The 27,927-nt window shown below is 47.8% G+C and overlaps 1 protein-coding gene across 1 annotated transcript; it reads right to left on the bottom strand.

The window, feature by feature from the left end:
- Positions 1-188: 188 nt before the first annotated feature.
- Positions 189-27,927, bottom strand: cltrn (collectrin, amino acid transport regulator). Its single transcript, XM_073044609.1, has 6 exons — positions 27,737-27,927; positions 26,960-27,018; positions 24,932-25,014; positions 3,968-4,084; positions 3,684-3,878; positions 189-692 (listed from the first exon to the last, which is right to left on the bottom strand). The coding sequence occupies exons 1-6, from the start codon at positions 27,828-27,830 to the stop codon at positions 542-544; spliced, it is 699 nt and encodes a 232-aa protein (XP_072900710.1). The 5' UTR covers positions 27,831-27,927; the 3' UTR covers positions 189-541.

Raw genomic sequence — 27,927 nt, 5'->3', positions numbered from 1 at the left:
CTATGGAGACGGAAATTTTTGTATTTTATATGGGCTGTAAAGTATTGAAGGACATATTGAATTAAGTCTTTTGATATTTTTTATTTGCATAAAATAGGTTTTATTTTTCATATAATTTTAATGTACCTGAGTCTTCAGCAAAATCTTATTTCAAACTATTTTGAATTAAATGGATAAGAAAAGGCATGTCAAGGTAAAAATGTTTTTTTATTTGAATGATACTTTTTGAGCCCAGGTATTTTTATAATTTGATGGTGCCAGTGAAATACCCCTGAAGTAGTAAACATTCATCATAAAAGGAAGAGAGATAAACAGGACTTGAACTTTAGACACAATTTAACATTGATTTATTTCCTGCACCATTTAATAATGCTCCACATTTGTCTTCATTCAGTGTGAAGCAAATGAACTCTCTAAAAATGAAAAAGTATAACTGAGCTGATTTAAAGATTATCATTTAATTTTAATAACACTGACCAAGTGAATTCTTCCATTAAAGTACCAAAGGCTGCAATGACCCTCAGACAGGAGAAAGCTGATTTTACAGGGTTGTTAATTTTTCATCATCTGGATGGAATGCTTCATTTTGACAGCCTTCAGTCTGATACAGTGTTTGACAGGAGATTCCGTTCTCAGCTCCTGTGAAATTTGCCTCTTTGTTTTCTCTTTCCTTTTCTGCAGCTTTTGCTTTCCTACAACAGCAACAGCATGTTAGAGCAAAATATATGACCATATGCAGTTGGAATAAACCCTTTCCAAACCCAGACAAAGAAACAAAATCTAGTTTATTTATTTCCTATTATGATTTCATTGGAACAATTAGAATTTGATGAAGTTAAGGGACAAACCTTTTAATTTGTATAAGAGATTTGAGACTGCATTATGCACTTGAATCTTTCCACAGCAGCAAACAAACCAAGGGTATGAAGATCTCCCTTTCACACAATGCATTTCTATCACTAATTATTCTCTCTATTATTCCTACCCTTAACCACATACAGCTTGCTTTTGCTCCTGTGTAGTATGGAATACCATGTTAAGGTAAAGTTTGCTACACAAATCTTTTTGTTGTTGAATCGTTCTGTGGTTCTATCATCAGCTGTTCAAATCATAGTGATAGTAGTCAGCAATTAAAACTATCTCATGTTATCTCCCAGAAGCTTGTTCCTAAGTTTCAAAAGCAGATTAACGATGTTTTAAAATAGTAAACAAATGACTTCTTGCTGAGTGTTAGCACTGGTTGCTTCCCCATACATTTACTACTGAACATTGGACCCATTGACTGCATGACCAATACAAATTTCACTCTCATACAGATTTTAATGACTAATAAACAGGGAGGTGCAACCATAATAAAGATCACGTGTTCAGCATTTGAGTCAGCGTTACACCAATAGTGGAAAGTTAAATTGAGCTAATTAAGTAACTTCAATTCAATGCCAAACTGCTAAAGAAAAACATTAAGAAACCTAAGGGAGCACGCAACATTGATCTAGACAATGGATTCTCTGAAATCAAGGTAATCTCTAACCCATATGCTGCCATATAGATGTTTGAATATAATTTGAGATAATTGTCTTACAAACAACTCAGGCAGCAGCAGTTTTATGAATACATCTTTGATACAGAGCCCTCCATCAAATCCTTGGCTGCATCCTGGCATATCACAAGCATCAGAGACAGCATTACAGTGCTGAACAGGCTTGGAGTCTTTGACATTGATTCTAGACTCCTTGAAGTCTCATTACACCCAGTCAAACGTAGTTAAGGAAACAACCTGCTTTTGTCTCTTAACTGATGAATCTGTGCCCTTCAACAATATTTGGAAAAAGCACAAAAATACAGAACATGAAAATGGCTTAAACATCAACAACTGTCAACCAAAAAAAACTGGAGCACTATAGTTGCCAGTGGTATTTCTAACATGTAGTCACTTTTGAAAAGGAATAAAGTTGAAGAATAAAAATTGGCTTTAATTTGGTCTGTTGTTGCGTTTCTAACCAGATTGGACTGAAAAATGGATTGTACACATTTAGTGATGAAGTTGCAATCATACTCTGAACATCAAAAGCCTCTCTCCTCCTCCTTCTCCTCCTGATGGAGGGTGTGGTGAACTAGATATACCTGTCTGACTGCTCCTGTGGCTCCTCCCACAGACCCTGCTGACTGCTCCTGTGGCTCCTCCCACAGACCCCTGTATAAAGGCGACTGTGGGCTGCTGCTCTCCCTCATTTTCCCCAGGATGTAGTGTTGTTTATTCTTCCAGTCAATAAAAGCCGATATCTCGCTTCCTAAGTCTCAGCGTGAGTTATTGATGGTGCATCAGAGGGCTCTATCTCAAAGATGTAACTGTAAAACTGCTGCTGCCTGAGTTGTTTGTAAGACAATTATCTCAAATTATTTTCAAACATCTATATGGCATGCATGTGTTCAGATTATCTCCATGTCTGCAGTATGCAGAATACCACTCAGGATTAAAATGATAGCTAAGGCAAAACAGTTTCTGGAAACCTAACATCATGTCCAGAGGAACATCTGTTTGAAGAAAAGGTAAACTATTGGGGCAGGAAATATAGAAACATGATTGCTTAAAATTTCCTCGTTAACTGCTGCAGTGACTGCGGTTGCAACTAGGTCTTGCAGCACAGAGAAGAGCAGAGATGACAGGACAAAGGAGGGATGGATATGGATCAGAGGGGGTAGTCAAAGATTGAGTGATTGGTAGGCTTGGTGGTCTTGTCAGGAGACTTAGCAGAGGACTGATGGGAGGTGATACCTCGTGTGGTAAAAACACAGCAGAGCCCAGAATGAAAGCTGTGAGACCTTATCAGTTATGTATTATACTGGTCTGTGCCTAATGCATCAATGTAATAAAGGTTCAATAGATTGAATCTGTCCTTCCAATCTTGAATTAAATTGGTCTACTGAGTTTGGAGAATGAGAGATGAATGCAAGATTCTCAGAGAGTGTGACGGTGTAGATTCTGGGCCTCCTGTTGCCAGAGTGCCTGAATATAGTGATGAGCATAATTTTTTTTCATGGAGGGTTGTAAATCTTTAGAATTTTCTACTACACCAAGGGTCAAGGGTCAATTTTATTTGCCATATACATTTACACGAATTAGGAATTTGCTGTGATGTACTAGTTCGACATGCAACAAAAAACAATATTCAACAATGATAAGGAATAAGGAATTATATAAAGAACTAGAGGTAAGGATATGGAATAAAATGTGTGTCAAGACATAAATACCCGCATGCATTTACAATGGAAGTAGCATTAGAAACAATGGTTTAAAGCGTTTACACTGCAGTGTGGTGATTGACGTATGGGGGCGGAGCTGTGACAGTGGCTCGTTGACTACTTTCAGGGATGAGATAGACTTTTGGATCTTATATTGTAGGTGTCAGAAAGTGGAGCTGAAGCAATGGATCGATAATTGTTTTGACTGCTGGTGGAAGCTTGAGACACGGCTTACTCAACTCATAATGCTTGTGTTTTTTTCATAATTCCTTTAACTGTATGAAAGGAACCAAAAACAAGAGATGCCTTTCAGGACAATTTTACATGCCTTCAACTGACTGTTCACAAGGACCCTACTCTCATTATAAGTGAAAGATTCTCACTTCGTAACTATTTCATCCTGGATTGAAAAAGGAGAAAATATGCTTTAAAGTACTTACTTCATTTTATCACGTTGACCAGTCACAATTATCATAATTAAACCACACACTATCAAGCCCATGATGATTCCAAAAACAATCAGCCACACAGTGACAGGTGGCTCTGGGACTGGGGCAAACGTGGGGATGATACCCACAAACTCCAGTGTGTTTTCGTCCAGGGAAAAGGCGTTATTGAACCTGGCTTTGACCATTCTGAAATGAAAACAGAGTAGCATACCTTAAAAATTAATCTTTTATAAAAAATTAAATGGTCTTTTCTCTAAAAACACTGCCAAGCATACCTGATTGCTTTCTCCACATCTGTCTTAGGAAGAGGTTTTAATCCATTATATGGATCTGTCACCACAAAATAAAATGAGATCCTTTTTGTTTCCTCACAGACTGATACATCAGATACACTGTAAAACAGCAATGTGTACAATTTCAACATCTTCTCTATGAATAACATTTTTAATACACCTACCTTACCCAGGACAGTGCTGTAATAAGAGAAAGACTTTGCAGGTATACAAAGAGAATATATGAGAAATTGTCCATAATTAAGGACCTCCAGCACCCAGGGCACCCTTTTCTCACTGTACCATCAGGTAGGAGGTACAGAAGCCTGAAGGCACACACTCAGTGATTCAGGAATAGCTTCTTCTCCTCTGCCATCTGATTTCTAAATGGACATTGAACCCATGAACACTACTTAACTACTTCTTTATTTCTATTATTTTGCACTACTTATTTTAACTTAACTACTTAATAAACATATATATATAAGACCATAAGATATAGGAACAGAAGTAGACCATTTGGCCTATCGAGTTTGCTCCGCCATTCAATCATGGGCTGATCAAATTCTTCCAGTCATCCTCACTCCCCTGCCTTCTCCCCATACTCTTTGATGCCTTGGCTAATCAAGAACCTATCTATCTCAGTCTTAAATACACCCAATGACTTGGCCTCCACAGCTGCTCGTGGCAACAAATTTCACAGATTTATCACCCTCTGACTAAAGTAATTTCTCTGCATCTTTGTTCTAAATGTACATCCTTCAATCCTGAAGTTGTGTCCTCTTGTGCTAGAGGTCCATGGCAAATTTAGCCACAAATCCATTAATCCCATAGTCCAAATCATTGACACACATCATTAAAAAGCAGTGATCCCAACCTCGACCCCTGTGAAACTCCACTGGTAACTGGCAGCCAACCAGAATTGGATCCTTTTATTCTCACTCTGTTTTCTGCCGACCAGCCAATGCTCCACCCATGCTAGTAACTCCCCTGTAATTCCATGGGTTCTTATCTTGCTAAGCAGCCTTTGTGCGGGACCTTGTCAAAAGCCTTCTGAATCTACTGCAGCTCCTTTGTCTACCCTGCTTGGAATTCCCTCAAAAGATGGCAGTAGGTTAGTCAGGCAGGATAGTCCTTTCGGGAAACCATGCTGGCTTTGGCCTATCTTGTCATGTACCTCCAGGTACTCCGTAATCTCATCCCTAACCAACAATTCCAACAATCTCCCAACTACTGATGTCAGGCTAACAGGTCTATAGTTTCCTTTCTGCTGCCTCCCACCCTTCTCAAATAGCGGAGTAACATTTGCAATTTTCCAGTCATCCAGTACAATGCCAGAATCTATCAATTCTTGAAAGATCATTGTTAATGCCTCCGCAATCTCTCCAGTACTTCCTTCAGAACCCGAGTGTGCATACCATCAGGTCCAGGAGATTTATCCATCCTCAGACCTCAGCTTCCTGAGCACCTTCTCAGTCATAATTTTCACTGCACATACTTCACTTCCTTGACACTCTTGAATGTCCGGTACACTGCAGATGTCTTCCAATGTGAAGACTGATGCAAAATACGCATTCAGTTCCCCTGCCATCTCTGTATCTCTCATTACAATATCTCCAGCGTCATTTTCTACTGGTCCTATTTCTACCCTCAACTCTCTTTTACCCTTTATGTACTTAAAAAAGCTTTGACTATCTTCTTTGATATTAGTCGCCAGCTCCCTTTTATAATTCATCTTTTCCTTCCTAATGATTTTCTTAGTTTCCTTCTGCAAGTTTTTAAAAGCTTCCTAATCCTTTATCTTCCCACTAGCTTTGCCTTCCTTGCATGCCCTGTCTTTTGCTTTTACTTTGGCTCTGACTTCACTTGTCAGCCATGGTAGTGTCTTTCTTTCCTTTGAAAATTTCTTCTTATTTGGAATATATCTGTCTTGCACTTCCCTCATTTTTTGCAGAAACTCCAGCCATTGCTGCTCTGCTATCCTTCCTGCTAGTGTCCCTTTCCAGTCAACCTTGACCATTTCCCCTCTCATACCATTGTAATTTCTTTTATTCCACTGAAATACCAACATATTGGAATTTAGTTTCTCCTCAAATTATATACCTAACATAACTCAATTTTTTTCTCTATATTTATTTATCATGTATTGCATTGTACTGCTGCTACAAAGTTAACAAATTTCATGACATATTCCCGTGATATTAAACCCAATTCTGATCCTGAAATTGTAAGGCATGTTGCAACTGCTGTATCATATATTTAATATAAAAAGAAACACAATGGAAATGTTATATTTATTTTATTTAGAGATAAAGCATAGTAACAGGCTCTCCCAGCCCAACAAGCCTGTGCCACCCAATTACACCCATGTGGCCAATGTACCTACTAACCCGAATGGCTTTGGAATGTGGGAATATTAGAAAATTAAACATTGAAGATTTGTTTGATCTGAAAGGTTCTTCAGGCTACATTGAGGCTTTAGAATCCTAAATGCTTAAAAATTGTACTCTGCAATGCCAGAAAGAAACTGGTACATAGGAGAAGGGCCTTCTTTATCCAATTCTAGGCATTTTTCTGAGAGGATTATTACTGTATGTTTCCAGGAGGATTATTACTGTATGTTTCCAGGAGGATTACTACTGCATATTTCCAGGAGGATTACTACTACGTTTCTGGGTGGATTATTACTGCATGTTTCCAGGAGGATTATTACTACATGTTTCTGGGTGGATTACTACTGCATGTTTCCAGGAGGATTATTACTACTACATGTTCCTGGGTGGATTATTACTGCATGTTTCCAGGAGGATTATTACTACATGTTTCTGGGTGGATTATTACTACATGTTTCTGGGTGGATTATTATTGCATGTTTCCAGGAGGATTATTACCAGCCACTTATTGCCTATAGGCCTCTGTACCCTGCATTAATTTCCTGGCATCCAGCTTACACAAATAACAAGAGGGTGGCATATGAAAATACTTCACCAGTCTTCCTTAGAATGTAGGAATAGGCCCTTTGGTCCATGATGTGGTACTAAACTGCTAAATTAGCAATTAATTCCCCTACTGAATGAATCTGTTCAGTCTACACAATGTCCACATCCTACCATGTTCTGCATATTCCTGTGCTTTTCACAGAGTCTATTACACGTGCATTTTCTCTGAATCCATAGATGCTTTATTTGTGTTTTCTTGGTGCCAATCTATTTGTTTCGATACCATTCAACCTCATTCCTGTTGAGTGCATTGATCCTAAGTCAATGCTAGTCAATAATTCATAGGCAGCAATTCATTTGAGAAGCCTAACACATACCGAGATTGGTATACAGTTTATTGACTATGGCTCACAGTTTAATACCATCAGTCCTGATTAAAAAGCTACAGAACCTGGGCCTCTGTACCTGCCTCTGCAACTGGATCCTCACTTCCTAACCAGAAGACCACAATCTGTGCGGATTGAAAATAACATCTCCAGCTTGCTGATAATTAACACTGGTGCAACACAGGTTTATGTGCTTAGTCCACTGCTCTACTCTCTCTATACCATTGACTGTGCAGCTATGCATAGCTCAAACAGCATCGATAAATTTGCTGATGATACAACCATTGTTGGCAGAATTTCAGCTGGTGATGAGAGGGCGTACAGGAGTGAGATATACCAGCTAGTTGAGTGGTGTTGCAACAACAACCTTGCACTCAGTGTCAGCAAGACCAAAGAGCTGATTATGGTCTTCAGGAAGGGTAAGATGAAGGAACACGAACCAATCCTCATAGAGGGATCAGAAGTGGAGAGAGTGAACAATTTCAGGTTCCTGGGTGTCAATATCACTGAGGACCTAAACTGGTCCCAACATATCGATACAACTATAAAGAAGGCAAGACAGCGACTATATTTCATTCAGAGTTTGAGGAGATTTGGTTTGTCAACTAAAACACTGGAAAACTACAAATTACCATTGTCAGGGACCAGGGACGGGCTAAAGAACCAGCAGAAATGGAAAACGCACTGCAGTCTGGTATTACTAATAGTGTTTATTAGTAACTAAGCAATACAGTAATATAAATGCAAATATAATGAACAGGTTAGCAATTATATATATGGAAATAGGAACAAAACTAGGCTCTTTCAAATATAGGAGTAAATGAATAGTCTTACGATGATATGTAAGAAAGGTCAGTTCAATGCATGAGGTTGCTAATGTTGGTGAGAGAGAGAGATTTGTAATCCAAAGGCCTATGTTGTGAGAAGGTAATTATGTCAATATTCCAAAATAACAATAGCAGTAGGTTTTATCTCCGGACTTGTTCTACTCCACACACGAAGTATCACTGACAGTGATCTTCAACGAATATCCTTTCAACACAAGTGGTACCACACCCGAACTCAGCTATGGGTCATCCCAAAGTGGTGGCCACAGGATACTCAAACAGAATCCATGTATGGATGATCACCAACAGTAGCTTATCACTGACGTACCATCTTCAGGTGGTAAAACTACCAACCCAGGCAAGTATTATCACACACAGGTAGTTTTCACACAAGGTTACCCCAAACACACAACTGTGATAGCCACTTATCCAGTTCCACGACATACGAAATAACTCCTACAGTGATTTGCCACAGGGGTGCCTTTCTTCAGTGAACTACCACACCCAGACAAGGGTACACACAAGTGGTAATCACAAAGGTTTCCTCCTCACCACAGAACCCACTCCTGTGGATTAACTACGTGACAGTCACACCTTTGTATTCGAATGGAACTCAAACTCACCCTTACGGGCTACAGAGAAGAGAGTCCAAACAGTGACCTCTTTGTCACTAAATTTCTTCTGTTTCAAACCTTCTTCTCTCCTCTTCTCTTCCTTTAAAATCTCCCACTGTGACCATAATCAAGGTGACCGTTTTTCTGTGATAGAGTTATCAACCCAAGTCAGGGTTGGACACACAAATAACTCCCCACCGGTCGCACCTTTTCTGCACTGCAAGAGCCACTGATCGATTCTCCTGATCGATCCTCCAAAAACACACCTTCCTGTGGGCACAACAAGCTCATCCAGTGTCTAAAACTGTATGTGTTTGGGTCCAGCAAACTGCGCCACCCTTCTCTCTCTGTGTAAGAACTCACAAGCAGGCAGTGTCCTTGTGGAAATGTGAACAAACTGCTGAGAAACCATAACATCAACCTTCTGAGCATTCTTCTCTCTCTCTCTCTCTCTCTCTTAATAACAACTCAAACAGTGTCCAAAAGCCAGTCTCATTCTCCTGACATTTTAAAGTGATTGTCCACAGAAAACATGAACCCTAGGAGTACATAACACCATGAAGAGCATTCTGACTGGCTGCATCACCATCTGGTGTGGGAGGTCACTGCAAAAGATTGAAGTAAGTTGCAGAAATTTGTAAAATTAGTCAGTTCCATCATGGGTGCCAGCCTCCATAGTATCCAAGATATCTTCAAGGAGCACTCCCTATAGATGCTGCCTGGCCTGCTGTGTTCCACCAGCATTTTGTGTGTGTTGCTTGAATTTCCAGCATCTGCAGATTTCCTCGTGTAACACTAACTCAGTACTTTCTATTTCTATTTCTGCACTAATTTTAACTTAACTATTTAGCAGACATATAAATACTTAATGTAACTCATATTTAGTTAACAAGTAATTCATTGTACTGCTGTAAAGTTAACAAATTTCATGACATATGCTGGTGATATTAAACCTGATTCTGATATCTTCAGCCCTTCACCGGATTAGATTTTGTTAAGTCTCTGGAGCAGGTACAATTGTTTTTGAAGAGAATGGGAATGATGCAGAATGCTATCTGTTCAAGGTAAGATAAACCTGAGAGGAACTACCAGATGATTGTGCAATCTTACTGGCTACCAAGTATAGGTAATGCAAGTAATATACTTAGCTAAACAATGTTACAACATAGAATGTCCCTTTTAAATACTTGACAGCAGATCTTAAAGCGATTTGGAGCTGAAATGCAGTTAGGTCTGTGCATCTTATAAGATTATAAGATACAGGAGCAGAATTAGACCACACGCCCATGAAGACTGCTCTGCCATTCCATCATGGCTGATTTATTATCCCTGTCAAACCCATTCTCCTGCCTTCTCCTTGTAACTTTTAATGCTCTGATTACCCAAAAACCTCTCAACCTCTGCTTTAAATGTACTTAATGACTTGGCCTCCACAGCTGTCTGTGGCAATGAATTCCACAGATTCACCACTCTCTGGCTAAAGAAATTCTTCCTCATCTCTGTTCAAAATGGACGTCCTTCTATTCTGAGGCTGTGCCTTCTGGTCCTAGAATTCCCAAAAATAATAAAAATCCACTCCACCTCCATTGTATCCAGGCCTTTCAATATTCAATAGGTTTCAGTTAGATCCCCCCACATTCTTCTAAATTTCAGTGAGTACAGACCCAAAGCCAACAAAAGCTCATCATTAACCCTTTCATTCCCGGAATCATTCTCATGGACCTTCTCTGGATCCTCTCCATTGGCAGCACATCCTTTCTTAGATAATGGGCCAAAAACTGCTCACAATACCTCAAGTGAGATCAGACCAATGCCTTATGAAACCTCAGCATCACATCCTTGCTCTTATATTCTAGCCCTCTCAAAATGTATTTAATATTGCAGTTGCCTTCCTTACCACCAATTCAACTTGAGACCCTTTGCACCTCTGATTTTTGAATTTTCTCCCCACTTCAAAATTAAGTGTATGTCCATACCCTCCCCTGCACATTATTCCAACCATCTGCCACTTCTTTGTCCAGTCTCTCAATCTGTCCTAGTGTTTCTGCAGACTCCCTACTTCCTCACTGCTACCTACCCCTCCACCTATCTTTGCATTTTCAGAAAACTTGGCCACAAAGCCATCAATTCTATTATCCAAATCATTGACATATAATGCAAAAAGAAGAGGTCCCAATACCGACCTCTGCGGAACACTACTTGTCAGCACCATTTGCCAACCAGAAAATGTCCCCTTTATTCTCACTCTTGCTAATCAGCCAATCTTCTATCCATGCTAGTATCTTTTCTGTAATGTCATGGTCTCGTAGCTTGAACATCCACTGTCTCCCTTTTGTCTATCCTGCTTGTTATTTCCTCAAAGAACTCCAACAGATTTGTCAGGCAAGATTTCCCCTTAAGGAAACCATGCTGACTTTGACCTACTGCATCACGTGCCTCCAAGTACCCCAAAACTTCATTCTTAATAATAGACTCCAACATCTTCCCAACCACTGATGACAGGCTAACTGGCCTATAATGGGGGGCATGGTAGTGTAGTGGTTAGTACAATGCTTTACAGTACCAGTGACCATGGTTCCATTCCTGACACTGCCTGCAAGGTGTTTGTATGTTCTTCCCGTGACCGCATGTGTTTCCTCCAAAGACGAGAGGTTGGTAGGATAATGGGTCATTGTAAAATTGTCTCAGTATTAGCCTACGATTGAATGAGGGGGTTGCTGCATGGTGCAGATTGGAGGGCTAAAAGGGCCCGCTCTGCACGGGATCTCAAAAATAAATAAATAAATATTTCCCTTTCTTCTTCCTCCCTCCCTTCTTGAAGAGTGGAGCGACAGTTACAACTTTCCAGTCCTCCAGAACCTTTCCAGAATCTAGTAATTTTTGGATGATTAATCCTAATGTCTCCACAATCTCTTTAGTTTCCTCTTTCAAATCACTGGATGTTGCCCATCTGGTCCAAGTGATTTATCAACCTTCAGACCTTTCAGCTTCCCAAGCACCTTCTCCTTAGCAATGCAACTGCACTCACTGCTGCCTCCTAACATTCTTGAATTTCTAGCATACTGCTAGTGTCCTCCACAGTGAAGACTGACACAAAAGAGATCATTAAGAGCACCAAATTTCTTGGTGCTCACCTGGTGGAGAATCTCACCTGGTCCCTCAACACCAGCTCCATAGCAAAGAAAGCCCAGCAGCATCTCTACTTTCTGCGGAGGCTGAGGAAAGTCCATCTCCCACCCCCCCATCCTACAGGGGTTTATTGAGAGCATCCTGAGCAGCTGCATCACTGCCTGGTTCAGAAATTACACCATCTTGGAACGCAAGACCCTGCAGTGGATAGTGAGGTCAGCTGAGAAGATCATCGGGGTCTCTCTTCCCGCCATCACGGACATTTACACTACACGCTGCATCCGCAAAGGAAACAGCATTATGAAGGACCCCATGCACCCCTCATACAATCTCTTCTCCTTCCTGCCATCTGGGAAAAGGCTCCGAAGCATTCGGGCTCTCACGACCAGACTATGATACAGTTTCTTCCTCCAAGTTATCAGACTCCTCAATACCCGAAGCCTCGACTGACACCTTGCCCTATTGTCCTGCTTATTATTCATTGTAATGCCTGCACTGTTTTTGTGCACTTTACACAGTCCTGTGTAGGTCTGCAGTCTAGTGTAGTTTTCTCCGTGTTATTTTCTTTTACGTAGTTCAGTCTAGTTTTTGTACTGTGTCATGTAACACCATGGTCCTGAAAAACGTTGTCTCATTTTTACTATGTACTGTACCAGCAGTTATGGTCGAAATGACAATAAAAGTGACTTGACTTGACTTGACTTGAAAATACTTATTAATCTCTTCTGCCATCTTCTCGCCCACCATTACTGCCACTCCAGTGGTCCGATATCTACTCTCACCTCTCTTACTCTTTATATGTTTGAAAAATACTTTGGAATTCATTGATATGATTGGCTAGCTTACCTTCATGCTTCAACTTTTCTCTCCTTATGGTTTTTTTATTTGTCCTGGTCTTTGTTTTACTGCTGTCCTTGACTTCTCTTGTTGCTTCATATTCCATTTGGAATACTTCTTCATTTTTTGGATGTATCTGTCCTGCATCTTCTGAATTGCCCCCAGAAACTCTAGTTGAAACTAGCTTATTATAAAACAAATGAACTTTGTTCCTTTAAAATATTGTAAATTCACATGATAATGTTCACTGCACATTTTCAGATTGTGTTTGCTCCAGACATTATTATGACAGAAACTACAATGCTAAACCCTTAAAGAGACTATGTTACTGCATTCTGGGAACATAACAACTTAGGTAAATGAATCTTTTTATTGAGATACAGTACAGAATAGGCCCTTCTGGCCTTTCGAGCTGAGCTGCCCACCAATTCCCCAGTTTAATTGTCTTTAGACCATGGGAGGAAACCGGAGCACCCAGAGAAACCCACACAGACATGGGAGGATGTACAATTGCTAAACAGGCAATGGTGAGAGTTGAACCTGCCCCGCAGCTACAGTAAGCCTTTGGACGAACCACTATGCTATTATGCTGCACAATTATTATAAATAGCATTCTCCTTATCATAGATGGAGACCATTTAGTTCACTGAGTCGATGCTAGTTTTCAAAACAATTCAATTTCCCTGCCTAATTTTCTAGTTATTTTAGAACCACCAATTATAATCGGTGCCACCTGTTTGCACTTCTATAAAGAAAGTAAATAGTCTGAAGGTTACTGCTCTTGCCCTAGACAAACATCCAAGCAACTATAATTGAGACATTGTCAATTTCAGAAGCACATCCATGTAATTAGAGATTGGAATGGGAAAAATGAAGATGAGGGGAGCAAAGACAGTACAGGGATGCAAGTGGATTGCTGGCTGATAGCAACAAAACCACCTAAAAATAAAGCCCATTGCAAGAAATTGCTACCAATTTAATGTAGACCACATCCACACCCTGGTAACTCACATCTCCCACACCCACACCCTGGGAACTCACATCACCCACACCCACTCCCTGGGAACTCACATCACCCACACCCAATCCCCAGGGACTGACATCACCCACACCCACTCCCTGGGGACTCACATCACCCACACCCACTCCCCAGGGACTCACATGAACCTCACCCACACCCTGGGAACTCGCATCACCCACACCCACTCCCCAGGGACTCACATCACCCACACCCACTCCCCAGGGACTCACATCACCCACACCCACTCCCTGGGGACTGACATCACCCACACCCACTCCCCAGGGACTCACATGAACCTCACCCACTCCCTGGGGACGGACATCACCCACACCCACTCCCTGGGAACTCACATCACCCACACACACTCCCCAGGGACTCACATCACCGACACCCACTCCGGGGGGACTGACATCACCCACATCCACTCTCCAGGGACTCACATCACCCACACCCACTCCCTGGGGACTGACATCACCCACACCCACTCCCCAGGGACTCACATCTCCCACACCCAATCCCCAGGGACTCACATCACCCACACCCATTCCCCAGGAACTCACATCTCCCACACCCACTCCCCAGGGACTGACATCACCCACACCCACTCCCTGGAGACTCACATCTCCCACACCCATTCCCCCGGAACTCACATCTCCCACACCCACTCCCCAGGGACTCACATCACCCACACCCACTCCCCAGGGACTCACATGAACCTCACCCACACCCTGGGAACTCGCATCACCCACACCCACTCCCTGGGAACTCACATCACCCACACCCACTCCCCAGGGGATCACATCACCCACACCCACTCCGGGGGGACTGACATCACCCACACCCACTCCCCAGGGACTCACATAACCCACACCCACTCCCTGGGGACTGACATCACCCACACCCACTCCCTGGGGACTCACATCTCCCACACCCACTCCCCAGGGACTCACATAACCCACACCCACTCCCTGGGGACTGACATCACCCACACCCACTCCCTGGGGACTGACATCACCCACAACCACTCCCTGGGGACTCACATCTCCCACACCCAATCCACAGGGACTCACATCACCCACACCCACTCCCTGGAGACTCACATCTCCCACACCCACTCCCCAGGGACTCACATCTCCCACACCCACTCCCCAGGGACTCACATCACCCACACCCACTCCCTGGGGACTGACATCACCCACACCCACTCCCCAGGGACTCACATCTCCCACACCCACTCCCCAGGGACTCACATCACCCACACCCACTCCCTGGGGACTCACATCTCCCACACCCAATCCCCGGGGACTCACATCACCCACACCCACTCCCTGGAGACTCACATCACCCACACCCACTCCCCAGGGACTCACATCTCCCACACCCACTCCCCAGTGACTCACATGAACCTCACCCACTCCCCAGGGACTGACATCACCCACACCCACTCCCCAGGGACTCACATCACCCACACCCACTCCCCGGGGACTCACATGAACCTCATTCACTCCCTGGGGATTCACATCACCCACACCCACTCCGCAGGGACTCACATGAACCTCACCCACTCCCCAGGGACTCACATCACCCACACCCACTCCCTGGGGACTGACATCACCCACACCCACTCCCTGGGGACTCACATCTCCCACACCCAATCCCCGGGGACTCACATCATCCACACCCACTCCCTGGAGACTCACATCACCCACACCCACTCCCCAGGGACTCACATCTCCCACACCCACTCCCCAGTGACTCACATGAACCTCACCCACTCCCCAGGGACTGACATCACCCACACCCACTCCCCAGGGACTCACATCTCCCACACCCATTCCCCAGGGACTCACATCTCCCACACCCATTCCCCAGGAACTCACATCTCCCACACCCACTCCCCAGGGACTCACATCTCCCACACCCATTCCCCAGGAACTCACATCACCCACACCCACTCCCCAGGGACTCACATCACCCACACCCACTCCCCAGGGACTCACATCTCCCACACCCATTCCCCAGGAACTCACATCTCCCACACCCACTCCCCAGGGACTCACATCACCCACACCCACTCCCTGGAGACTCACATCTCCCACACCCACTCCCCAGGGACTCACATCTCCCACACCCATTCCCCAGGAACTCACATCACCCACACCCACTCCCCAGGGACTGACATCACCCACACCCACTCCCCAGGGACTCACATCTCCCACACCCATTCCCCAGGAACTCACATCTCCCACACCCACTCCCCAGGGACTCACATCACCCACACCCACTCCCTGGAGACTCACATCTCCCACACCCACTCCCCAGGGACTCACATCACCCACACCCACTCCCTGGGGACTGACATCACCCACACCCACTCCCTGGAGACGCGCATCACCCACACCCACTCCCCAGGGACTCACATCACCCACACCCACTCCCTGGAGACTCACATCACCCACACCCACTCCCCAGGGACTCACATCACCCACACCCACTCCCTGGAGACTCACATCACCCACACCCACTCCCTGGAGACTGACATCACCCACACCCACTCCCTGGAGACGCGCATCACCCACACCCACTCCCTGGAGACTCACATCACCCACACCCACTCCCTGGGTACTCACATCACCCACACCCACTCCCTGGAGACTGACATCACCCACACCCACTCCCCAGGGACTCACATGAACCTCACCCACTCCCTGGGGACGGACATCACCCACACCCACTCCCTGGGAACTCACATCACCCACACACACTCCCCAGGGACTCACATCACCGACACCCACTCCGGGGGGACTGACATCACCCACATCCACTCTCCAGGGACTCACATCACCCACACCCACTCCCTGGGGACTGACATCACCCACACCCACTCCCCAGGGACTCACATCTCCCACACCCAATCCCCAGGGACTCACATCACCCACACCCATTCCCCAGGAACTCACATCTCCCACACCCACTCCCCAGGGACTGACATCACCCACACCCACTCCCTGGAGACTCACATCTCCCACACCCATTCCCCCGGAACTCACATCTCCCACACCCACTCCCCAGGGACTCACATCACCCACACCCACTCCCCAGGAACTCACATCACCCACACCCACTCCCCAGGGACTCACATGAACCTCACCCACACCCTGGGAACTCGCATCACCCACACCCACTCCCTGGGAACTCACATCACCCACACCCACTCCCCAGGGGATCACATCACCCACACCCACTCCGGGGGGACTGACATCACCCACACCCACTCCCCAGGGACTCACATAACCCACACCCACTCCCTGGGGACTGACATCACCCACACCCACTCCCTGGGGACTCACATCTCCCACACTCACTCCCCAGGGACTCACATCACCCACACCCACTCCCTGGGGACTGACATCACCCACAACCACTCCCTGGGGACTCACATCTCCCACACCCAATCCACAGGGACTCACATCACCCACACCCACTCCCTGGAGACTCACATCTCCCACACCCACTCCCCAGGGACTCACATCTCCCACACCCACTCCCCAGGGACTCACATCACCCACACCCACTCCCTGGGGACTGACATCACCCACACCCACTCCCCAGGGACTCACATCTCCCACACCCACTCCCCAGGGACTCACATCACCCACACCCACTCCCTGGGGACTCACATCTCCCACACCCAATCCCCGGGGACTCACATCACCCACACCCACTCCCTGGAGACTCACATCACCCACACCCACTCCCCAGGGACTCACATCTCCCACACCCACTCCCCAGTGACTCACATGAACCTCACCCACTCCCCAGGGACTGACATCACCCACACCCACTCCCCAGGGACTCACATCACCCACACCCACTCCCCGGGGACTCACATGAACCTCATTCACTCCCTGGGGATTCACATCACCCACACCCACTCCGCAGGGACTCACATGAACCTCACCCACTCCCCAGGGACTCACATCACCCACACCCACTCCCTGGGGACTGACATCACCCACACCCACTCCCTGGGGACTCACATCTCCCACACCCAATCCCCGGGGACTCACATCATCCACACCCACTCCCTGGAGACTCACATCACCCACACCCACTCCCCAGGGACTCACATCTCCCACACCCACTCCCCAGTGACTCACATGAACCTCACCCACTCCCCAGGGACTGACATCACCCACACCCACTCCCCAGGGACTCACATCTCCCACACCCATTCCCCAGGGACTCACATCTCCCACACCCATTCCCCAGGAACTCACATCTCCCACACCCACTCCCCAGGGACTCACATCTCCCACACCCATTCCCCAGGAACTCACATCACCCACACCCACTCCCCAGGGACTCACATCACCCACACCCACTCCCCAGGAACTCACATCTCCCACACCCACTCCCCAGGGACTCACATCACCCACACCCACTCCCTGGAGACTCACATCTCCCACACCCACTCCCCAGGGACTCACATCTCCCACACCCATTCCCCAGGAACTCACATCACCCACACCCACTCCCCAGGGACTGACATCACCCACACCCACTCCCCAGGGACTCACATCTCCCACACCCATTCCCCAGGAACTCACATCTCCCACACCCACTCCCCAGGGACTCACATCACCCACACCCACTCCCTGGAGACTCACATCTCCCACACCCACTCCCCAGGGACTCACATCACCCACACCCACTCCCTGGGGACTGACATCACCCACACCCACTCCCTGGAGACGCGCATCACCCACACCCACTCCCCAGGGACTCACATCACCCACACCCACTCCCTGGAGACTCACATCACCCACACCCACTCCCCAGGGACTCACATCACCCACACCCACTCCCTGGAGACGCGCATCACCCACACCCACTCCCTGGAGACTCACATCACCCACACCCACTCCCTGGGTACTCACATCACCCACACCCACTCCCTGGAGACTGACATCACCCACACCCACTCCCCAGGGACTCACATGAACCTCATCCACTCCCTGGGGACTCACATCTCCCACACCCACTCCCCAGGGACTAACATCACCCACACCCACTCCCCAGGGACTCACATCACCCACACCCACTCCCCAGGGACTCACATGAACCTCATCCACACCCTGGGGACTCATATCACCCACACCCACTCCCCAGGAACTCACATCACCCACACCCACTCCCCAGGGACTGTCATGAACCTCACCCACTCCCTGGAGACTCACATCTCCCACACCCACTCCCCAGGGACTGTCATGAACCTCACCCACTCCCTGGAGACTCACATCACCCACACCCACTCCCCAGGGACTCACAACACCCACACCCACTCCCCAGGGACTAACATCACCCACACCCACTCCCTGGGGACTCACATCTCCCACACCCACTCCCCAGGGACTGACATGAACCTCACCCACTCCCTGGAGTCTCACATCACTTACACCCACTCCCTGGAGACTCACATCACCCATACCCACTCCCCGGGGACTCACATCACCCACACCCACTCCCCAGGGACTCACATCTCCCACACCCACTCCCCAGGGACTAACATCACCACACCCACTCCCTGGGGACTCACATCACCCACACCCACTCCCCAGGGACTAACATCTCCCACACCCAATCCCCAGGGACTGACATCACCCACACCCACTCCCTGGGGAATCACATCACCCACACCCACTCCCTGGGGACGGACATCACCGACACCCACTCCCCAGGGACTCACATGAACCTCACACACACCCTGGGAACTCGCATCACCCACACCCACTCCCCAGGGACTCACATCACCCACACCCACTCCCTGGGGCCTGACATCACCCACACCCACTCCCCAGGGACTCACATCACCCACACCCACTCCCTGGGGACGGACATCCCCGTCACCCACTCCCCAGGGACTCACATAAACCTCACCCACACCCTGGGAACTCGCATCACCAACACCCACTCCCCAGGGACTCACATCACCCACACCCACTCCCTGGGGACTGACATCACCCACACCCACTCCCCAGGGACTCACATCTCCCACACCCACTCCCTGGGGACGGACATCACCGACACCCACTCCCCAGGGACTCACATGAACCTCATCCACACCCTGGGGACTCAAAACACCCACACCCAATCCCCAGGAACTCACATCACCCACACCCGCTCCCCAGGGACTCACATCTCCCACACCCATTCCCCAGGAACTCACATCTCCCACACCCACTCCCCAGGGACTGACATCACCCACACCCACTCCCTGGGTACTCACATCTCCCACACCCACTCCCCAGGGACTCACATCACCCACACCCACTCCCTGGAGACTCACATCTCCCACACCCATTCCCCAGGAACTCACATCACCCACACACACTCCCCAGGGACTCACATCACCCACACCCACTCCCCGGGGACTCACATGAACCTCACACACTCCCTGGGGACTCACATCACCCACACCCACTCCCTGGGGACTCACATCTCCCACACCCAATCCCCAGGGACTCACATTACCCACACCCACTCCCTGGAGACTCACATCTCCCACACCCACTCCCCAGGGACTGACATCACCCACACCCACTCCCCAGGGACTCACATCACCCACACCCACTCCCTGGAGACTCACATCTCCCACACCCACTCCCCAGGGACTGACATCACCCACACCCACTCCCCAGGGACTCACATGAACCTCATCCACACCCTGGGGACTCACATCACCCACACCCACTCCCCAGGGACTCACATCTCCCACACCCACTCCCCAGGGACTCACATCACCCACACCCACTCCCCAGGGACTCACATGAACCTCATCCACACCCTGGGGACTCACATCACCCACACCCACTCCCCAGGAACTCACATCTCCCACACCCACTCCCCGGGGACTGACATCACCCACACCCATTCCCCAGGGACTCACATCACCCACACCCACTCCCCAGGAACTCACATCTCCCACACCCACTCCCCAGGGACTGACATCACCCACACCCACTCCCTGGAGACTCACATCACCCACACCCACTCCCCAGGGACTGACATCACCCACACCCACTCCCCAGGGACTCACATGAACCTCATCCACACCCTGGGGACTCACATCACCCACACCCACTCCCCAGGAACTCACATCACCCACACCCACTCCCCAGGGACTCACATCTCCCACACCCACTCCCCAGGAACTCACATCACCCACACCCACTCCCCAGGGACTCACATCTCCCACACCCACTCCCCAGGGACTCACATCACCCATACCCACTTCCCAGGGACTCACATCACCCACACCCACTCCCTGGGGACTCACATCACCCACACCCACTCCCCGGGGACTCACATGAACCTCACACACTCCCTGGGGACTCACATCACCCATACCCACTTCCCAGGGACTCACATCTCCCACACCCACTCCCCAGGAACTCACATCACCCACACCCACTCCCCAGGGACTCACATCTCCCACACCCACTCCCCAGGAACTCACATCACCCACACCCACTCCCCAGGGACTCACATCTCCCACACCCTCTCCCTGGAGACTCACATCACCCACACCCTCTCCCTGGAGACTCACATCTCCCACACCCTCTCCCTGGGGACTCACATCACCCATACCCACTTCCCAGGGACTCACATCACCCACACCCACTCCCCAGGGACTCACATGAACCTCATCCACACCCTGGGGAATCACAACACCCACACCCACTCCCCAGGGACTCACATCTCCCACACCCACTCCCCAGGAACTCACATCACCCACACCCACTCCCCAGGGACTCACATGAACCTCATCCACACCCTGGGGACTCAAAACACCCACACCCAATCCCCAGGAACTCACATCACCCACACACACTCCCCAGGGACTCACATCACCCACACCCACTCCCCGGGGACTCACATGAACCTCACACACTCCCTGGGGACTCACATCACCCACACCCACTCCCTGGGGACTCACATCACCCATACCCACTTCCCAGGGACTCACATCACCCACACCCACTCCCTGGAGACTCACATCTCCCACACCCACTCCCCAGGGACTGACATCACCACACCCACTCCCCAGGGACTGACATCACCCACACCCACTCCCTGGGTACTCACATCTCCCACACCCACTCCCCGGGGACTCACATCTCCCACACCCACTCCCCAGGCACTCACATCACCCACACCCACTCCCCAGGGACTGACATTTCCCACACCCACTCCCTGGAGACTCACATCACCCACACCCACTCCCCAGGGACTGACATCACCTACACCCACTCCCCATGGACTCACATCTCCCACACCCACTCCCCAGGGACTGACATCACCCACACCCGCTCCCTGGAGACTCACATCACCCACACCCACTCCCCAGGGACTCACATCTCCCACACCCACTCCCTGGAGACTCACATCTCCCACACCCACTCCCCAGGGACTGACATCACCCACACCCACTCCCTGGAGACTCACATCACCCACACCCACTCCCCAGGGACTCACATCACCCACACCCACTCCCCAGGGACTGACATCACCCACACCCTCTCCCTGGAGACTCACATCACCCACACCCACTCCCCAGGGACTCACATGAACCACACCCACTCCCCAGGGACTCACATCACCCACACCCACTCCCTGGGGACTCACATGAACCTCACCCACTCCCTGGGGACTTACATCACCCACACCCACTCCCTGGGGACTCACATCACCCATACCCACTCCCCAGGGACTCTCATCTCCCACACCCACTCCCCAGGGACTGACATCACCACACGCACTCCCCAGGGACTCACATCACCCACACCCACTCCCCAGGGACTCACATGAACCTCATCCACACCCTGGGGACTCACATCACCCACACCCACTCCCCAGGGACTCACATGAACCTCATCCACACCCTGGGGACTCACATCACCCACACCCACTCCCCAGGAACTCACATCACCCACACCCACTCCCCAGGGACTCACATCACCCACACCCACTCCCTGGAGACTCACATCTCCCACACCCACTCCCCAGGGACTGACATCACCCACACCCACTCCCTGGAGACTCACATCACCCACACCCACTCCCTGGGTACTCACATCTCCCACACCCACTCCCCGGGGACACACATCTCCCACACCCACTCCCCAGGGACTGACATCACCACACCCACTCCCTGGGGACTCACATCACCCATACCCACTCCCTGGGTACTCACATCTCCCACACCCACTCCCCGGGGACTCACATCTCCCACACCCACTCCCCAGGCACTCACATCACCCACACCCACTCCCCAGGGACTGACATCACCACACCCACTCCCCAGGGACTCACATCACCCACACCCACTCCCCAGGGACTGACATGAACCTCACCCACTCCCTGGAGACTCACATCTCCCTCAACCACTCCCAGGAGACTCACATCACCCATACCCACTCCCCAGGGACTGACATGAACCTCACCCACTCCCTGGAGACTCACATCTCCCACACCCACTCCCAGGAGACTCACATCACCCATACCCACTCCCCGGGGACTCACATCACCCACACCCACTCCCTGGAGACTCACATCACCTACACCCACTCCCCATGGACTCACATCACCCACACCCACTCCCTGGAGACTCACATCACCCACACCCACTCCCCAGGGACTCACATCTCCCACACCCACTCCCCAGGGACTGACATCACCACACCCACTCCCTGGGAACTCACATCACCCACACCCACTCCCCAGGGACTAACATCACCCACACCCACTCCCTGGGGACTCATATGAACCTCACCCACTACCAGGGGACTGACATCTCCCACACCCACTCCCCAGGGACTGACATCACCACACCCACTCCCTGGGGACTCACATCACCCACACCCACTCCCCAGGGACTAACATCACCCACACCCACTCCCTGGGGACTCATATGAACCTCACCCACTACCAGGGGACTGACATCTCCCACACCCACTCCCCAGGGACTGACATCACCACACCCACTCCCTGGGGACTCACATCACCCACACCCACTCCCCAGGGACTAACATCACCCACACCCACTCCCTGGGGACTCATATGAACCTCACCCACTACCAGGGGACTGACATCTCCCACACCCACTCCCCAGGGACTGACATCACCACACCCACTCCCTGGGGACTCACATCACCCACACCCACTCCCCAGGGACTAACATCACCCACACCCACTCCCTGGAGTCTCACATCACCCACACCCACTGCCTGGGGACTCATATGAACCTCACCCACTACCAGGGGACTGACATCTCCCACACCCACTCCCTGGAGACTCACATCGCCCACACCCACTCCCCAGGGACTCACATTACCCATACCCACTTCCTGGGTACTCACCTCACCCACACCTACTCCCCAGGGACTGACATCTCCCACACTCACTCCCTGGTGACTCACATCGCCCACACTCACTCTGCATAGGTTGAGCTGGTCTAAGAGGCTGTTTCAGACTTCCTGTGATTTATTGCCTCATAGATTTGCAGCTCTCTTGTCTATGGGAAATAAAATCTCTTATCAAGCAGAATTTGGCTATTGAAGAAAATGCCTGTGAAGGTTGTTCTATCCTGTAACTCTGTGATTCTCGCAACACACACAAAATGCTGGTGGAACACAACAGGCCAGGCAGCATCTATAGGAAGAACTACAGTCGACGTTTTGGTGCCGAGACCCTTCGTCGACCCTATCTAACTGAAAGAAGAGATAGTAAGAGATTTGAAAATGGGAGGGAGAGGGGGTGATCCAAAATGATGGGAGAAGCTAAGAGTTGGAAAGTTGATTAGCAAAATGGTTACACAGCTGGAGAAGGGAAAGGATCATGGAACAGGAGGCCTAGGGAGAAAGGAAGGGGGAGGGGAGCACTAGAGGGAGATGGAGACTCGACATTTCTCTGCCCTATACAACAGGTTGGCCGCACTCGGGCAAGCCATAAGCACTGGGAAAAGTGCCTGATCTGACGTAGGCTGTCTGGGGCTTCCATAATCCTCCATACATATACTCGAATTACGATTGAATCTTCAATCTAATTGACTTGATACAAATTCATTGTTTGCCTTTGTTATGATAACAGGATATACTGGAAGAAATGGGACAATCAAAACATAGTCCCATGATTCACCAACAAAGTACTCACTTGAATGGTTGGTTCATTAATTTTCTCATACCATACGCCACTGTCGCTTGAAAGTAGAACTGCTCATTGTCATCCCAATCATACTGTCATTGAACAAGAATTAAAATCATTAAGCCTGCATTCACATGCCCTACTTCCTATCTCCGCTTTCTAAAAGCAAACACAGGGAGTAATGTTTAACATTCAGCTCTGTCTGAAGCCACATGATTATCACTCTTCTGCTTCAGTGATTTTGGTACAGGGTAAAAGCTTCTCTGCACAAAAAGGGCCAGATTAAAAGAGCTGTCAAATTCTCATGGAATCACTTCCATTAGATGCTGTGATAAAGTTAATCTCTCATTTCAGGAATAATCAGTCACCCAGTCTGGCACTGACTGGCAACTCTACATATTTTAAATCCCTCAAGACAAATGGCTGGATAGGTAAACATATCCTAGATTCCTGGGTTTATAAATAAAACTCTGCTCAGCTTTTACTCTTCACAGTTATGTAATAACTTTTCAATATCTCAAACCTGTTCTACCATTAAGATATATGATGTGAATCTTAAATCTTAGCACCTGTGTAAGTCCCATTACCCTGACTGTGTGAGCATAACAATAATTTATCCTTAACTGTTTTGAAATTCAGAGTTAGATTTCAGGTTTAATTGTGTCTTTGTGAAGTTTCCATTTTTCTTTCCATCTAATCTGCTTCCTCACCAAAAATCTGAACAACCTACCTCCAAACTTCAGATTCTCACCAGAGAAAGATAACTCTCCCTATCTACCCAACAAACCTCAATCAGAATATAATAAGTAGAAACAGGACTCCGCGCTTGCTTTCTTCAGCCTCGATCGGGGAACATGCCTTATGATCAATAAAGTATGTCTATCTGTCTGAAAACAGGTTGAGTGAACTCGGCCTTTTCACCTTGGAGCGACGGAGGATGAGAGGTGACCTGATAGAGGTGTATAAGATGATGAGAGGCATTGATCGTGTGGATAGTCAGAGGCTTTTTCCCAGGGCTGAATGGATAACACAAAAGGGAACAGGTTTAACGTGCTGGGGAGTAGGTACAGAGGGGATGTCAGGGGTAAGTTTTTTACTCAGAGAGTGGTGAGTGCATGGACTGGGCTACCAGCAACGGTGGTGGAGGCCGATACGATAGGGTCTTTTAAGAGTTTAAGGGTCTTTGGATAGGTGCATGGAGATTAGAAAAATAGAGGGCTATGGGTAATTTCTAAGGTAAGGACATGTTTGGCTCAGCTTTGTGGGCCAAAGTGCCTGTATTGTGCTGTAGGTTTTCTATGGTTCTATGTTCCTTTTGAGGAGGTTAAAGCTAAACTACTACAACAATACATTTATACCCCATCGCTGGATTCCATGTTCCTTCTAAAATCCAGAAATTCTTTAACTTGAGACTTCACAGCCTTCCAAGGTAGAGACTTTCAAAGATATACCTATAAATCTTTAATTTCTTCTGTAATCCATGGTTGAGCCACTTCTTCTGTTGTACCTTTGTGCCTTAAAGCATTGTATCTATGCTGCAAATTGCATATTTTTAAAATGCTGGCATCTGCTTCTCTATTATCATACTCTTTCATGCTATTATTATACTATTATCATGCTATTAGCATGCTTTCATCATACTATTATCATGTTAATTATGCTATTATACTCTTTCATTATTATACTATTATCATACTCTTTCATACTGTCTACCCAGTTAGCTTGGCCTCATACTTTCATTGTTCGAATTGTTTTGACTGAAAATGCTATTTTCATATTGAAATAACTGTTAAAATTCTATCATTTAATGGTCACCAAGGGGCTCTTTAAAATTAGATACAGTTACTTAATTAAACTTTGTCATTGCACAGTTCAATCTAAAATAGCCTATTCCAGTATCAGTTCTTTAATGTACTGATCACAAAACTCATTTTGGATTCCAAGAACATTATTAGCATTTTTTTCCAGTCTGTAGTCGGTTTAAATCACCCATACTTTACATGTTATAACACATGTCTCTAATGAGGATGAACTTACGGCCTCATCTCCAAGAGCTGCCTTCAGGCTGATTCTTACTTTAAATGCATTTGGTGAATCTGAAATGAATGATAACGAACAAAATATCAAACTCACTCAGAAGCCGATTTTTTTGTTCAAAAGATGCCCCGTATTGGTGAATACAGTTACAAAACTATGTCAGCTTTCTTAAACTGGAAGTATTCTTAGCTGAGCGAGGAAGTTTTAGACTGAAATTTTACTCTTGAGATTTCTCCTAACTTTGCATGCAGTACTGCTGGATCAGTGCACTGGGGTAGGTAGCTGTGAATGAATTGTTAAAACATTGACCATTTCTTGTCTCAGAACTTTAAAGAAACCCATGGCCAAGGCGATGACACATGGCTGAAGATGATCAAGAGAGCTATGCTGTAGTTCCAGATAAAGTTTATCCTTTAAAGTTGCAAGAACAGATTATCTAGTCACTGCCATTACATGAACTATCTTGTGCAGACTGGCTCACCCTCGATCCCAAATGCTGTTATAAAAGTCTTTTAGATTGTCTTTATGCTGAGTGAGAAGAAGCTAAACCATACCAAGTCTACATAACATTGTAAGTTTCAGTCATTTCTGAATGAGATTTTAAATCTGATTTTGGCATTGCTTAATATATAACTAGATTTTAAAAATCTGAAATTATGTGATCCCAAAAGTCAAATAATAAATGTAATTGGCTACAGCAATGTATCACATAATTACATTGATATAAGCATACAAGATGGAAATTGACAAATATGGAGCTTCAGTAATATAGCATACCTTTCGAACAGATCTGACCCGATGCTGTGGCTCTAGACCCTGCAGCCATAAAAGGATTGAAAAGAATAAACAAAAGTACAAACCACATCTTCATAATGAAGGGCACTGAAAGGAATAAGCTACACAGGACACTACCCTTTGTTTTCTGTGGTAGATAGACTTCCACCAAAGATGGTTGCAAAAGTACTTCC

This window comes from Hemitrygon akajei, chromosome 5, assembly GCF_048418815.1.
Source record: "Hemitrygon akajei chromosome 5, sHemAka1.3, whole genome shotgun sequence".
In the NCBI taxonomy this organism is placed as follows: Eukaryota; Metazoa; Chordata; class Chondrichthyes; order Myliobatiformes; family Dasyatidae; genus Hemitrygon; species Hemitrygon akajei.
This window is presented reverse-complemented; position numbering and strand designations above follow the sequence as displayed.

Bases quoted from the DNA above. Each gene is read 5' to 3' on its own strand.
- cltrn (XM_073044609.1), bottom strand. From the start codon at position 27,830: ATGAAGATGTGGTTTGTACTTTTGTTTATTCTTTTCAATCCTTTTATG. The intron at 27,019-27,736 runs GTATGCTATATT...CATTCATTTCAG, and splicing joins GGGTCAGATCTGTTCGAAAG to ATTCACCAAATGCATTTAAA. The intron at 4,085-24,931 runs GTGAGTACTTTG...GCTGTTTTACAG, and splicing joins TTAATGAACCAACCATTCAA to TGTATCTGATGTATCAGTCT.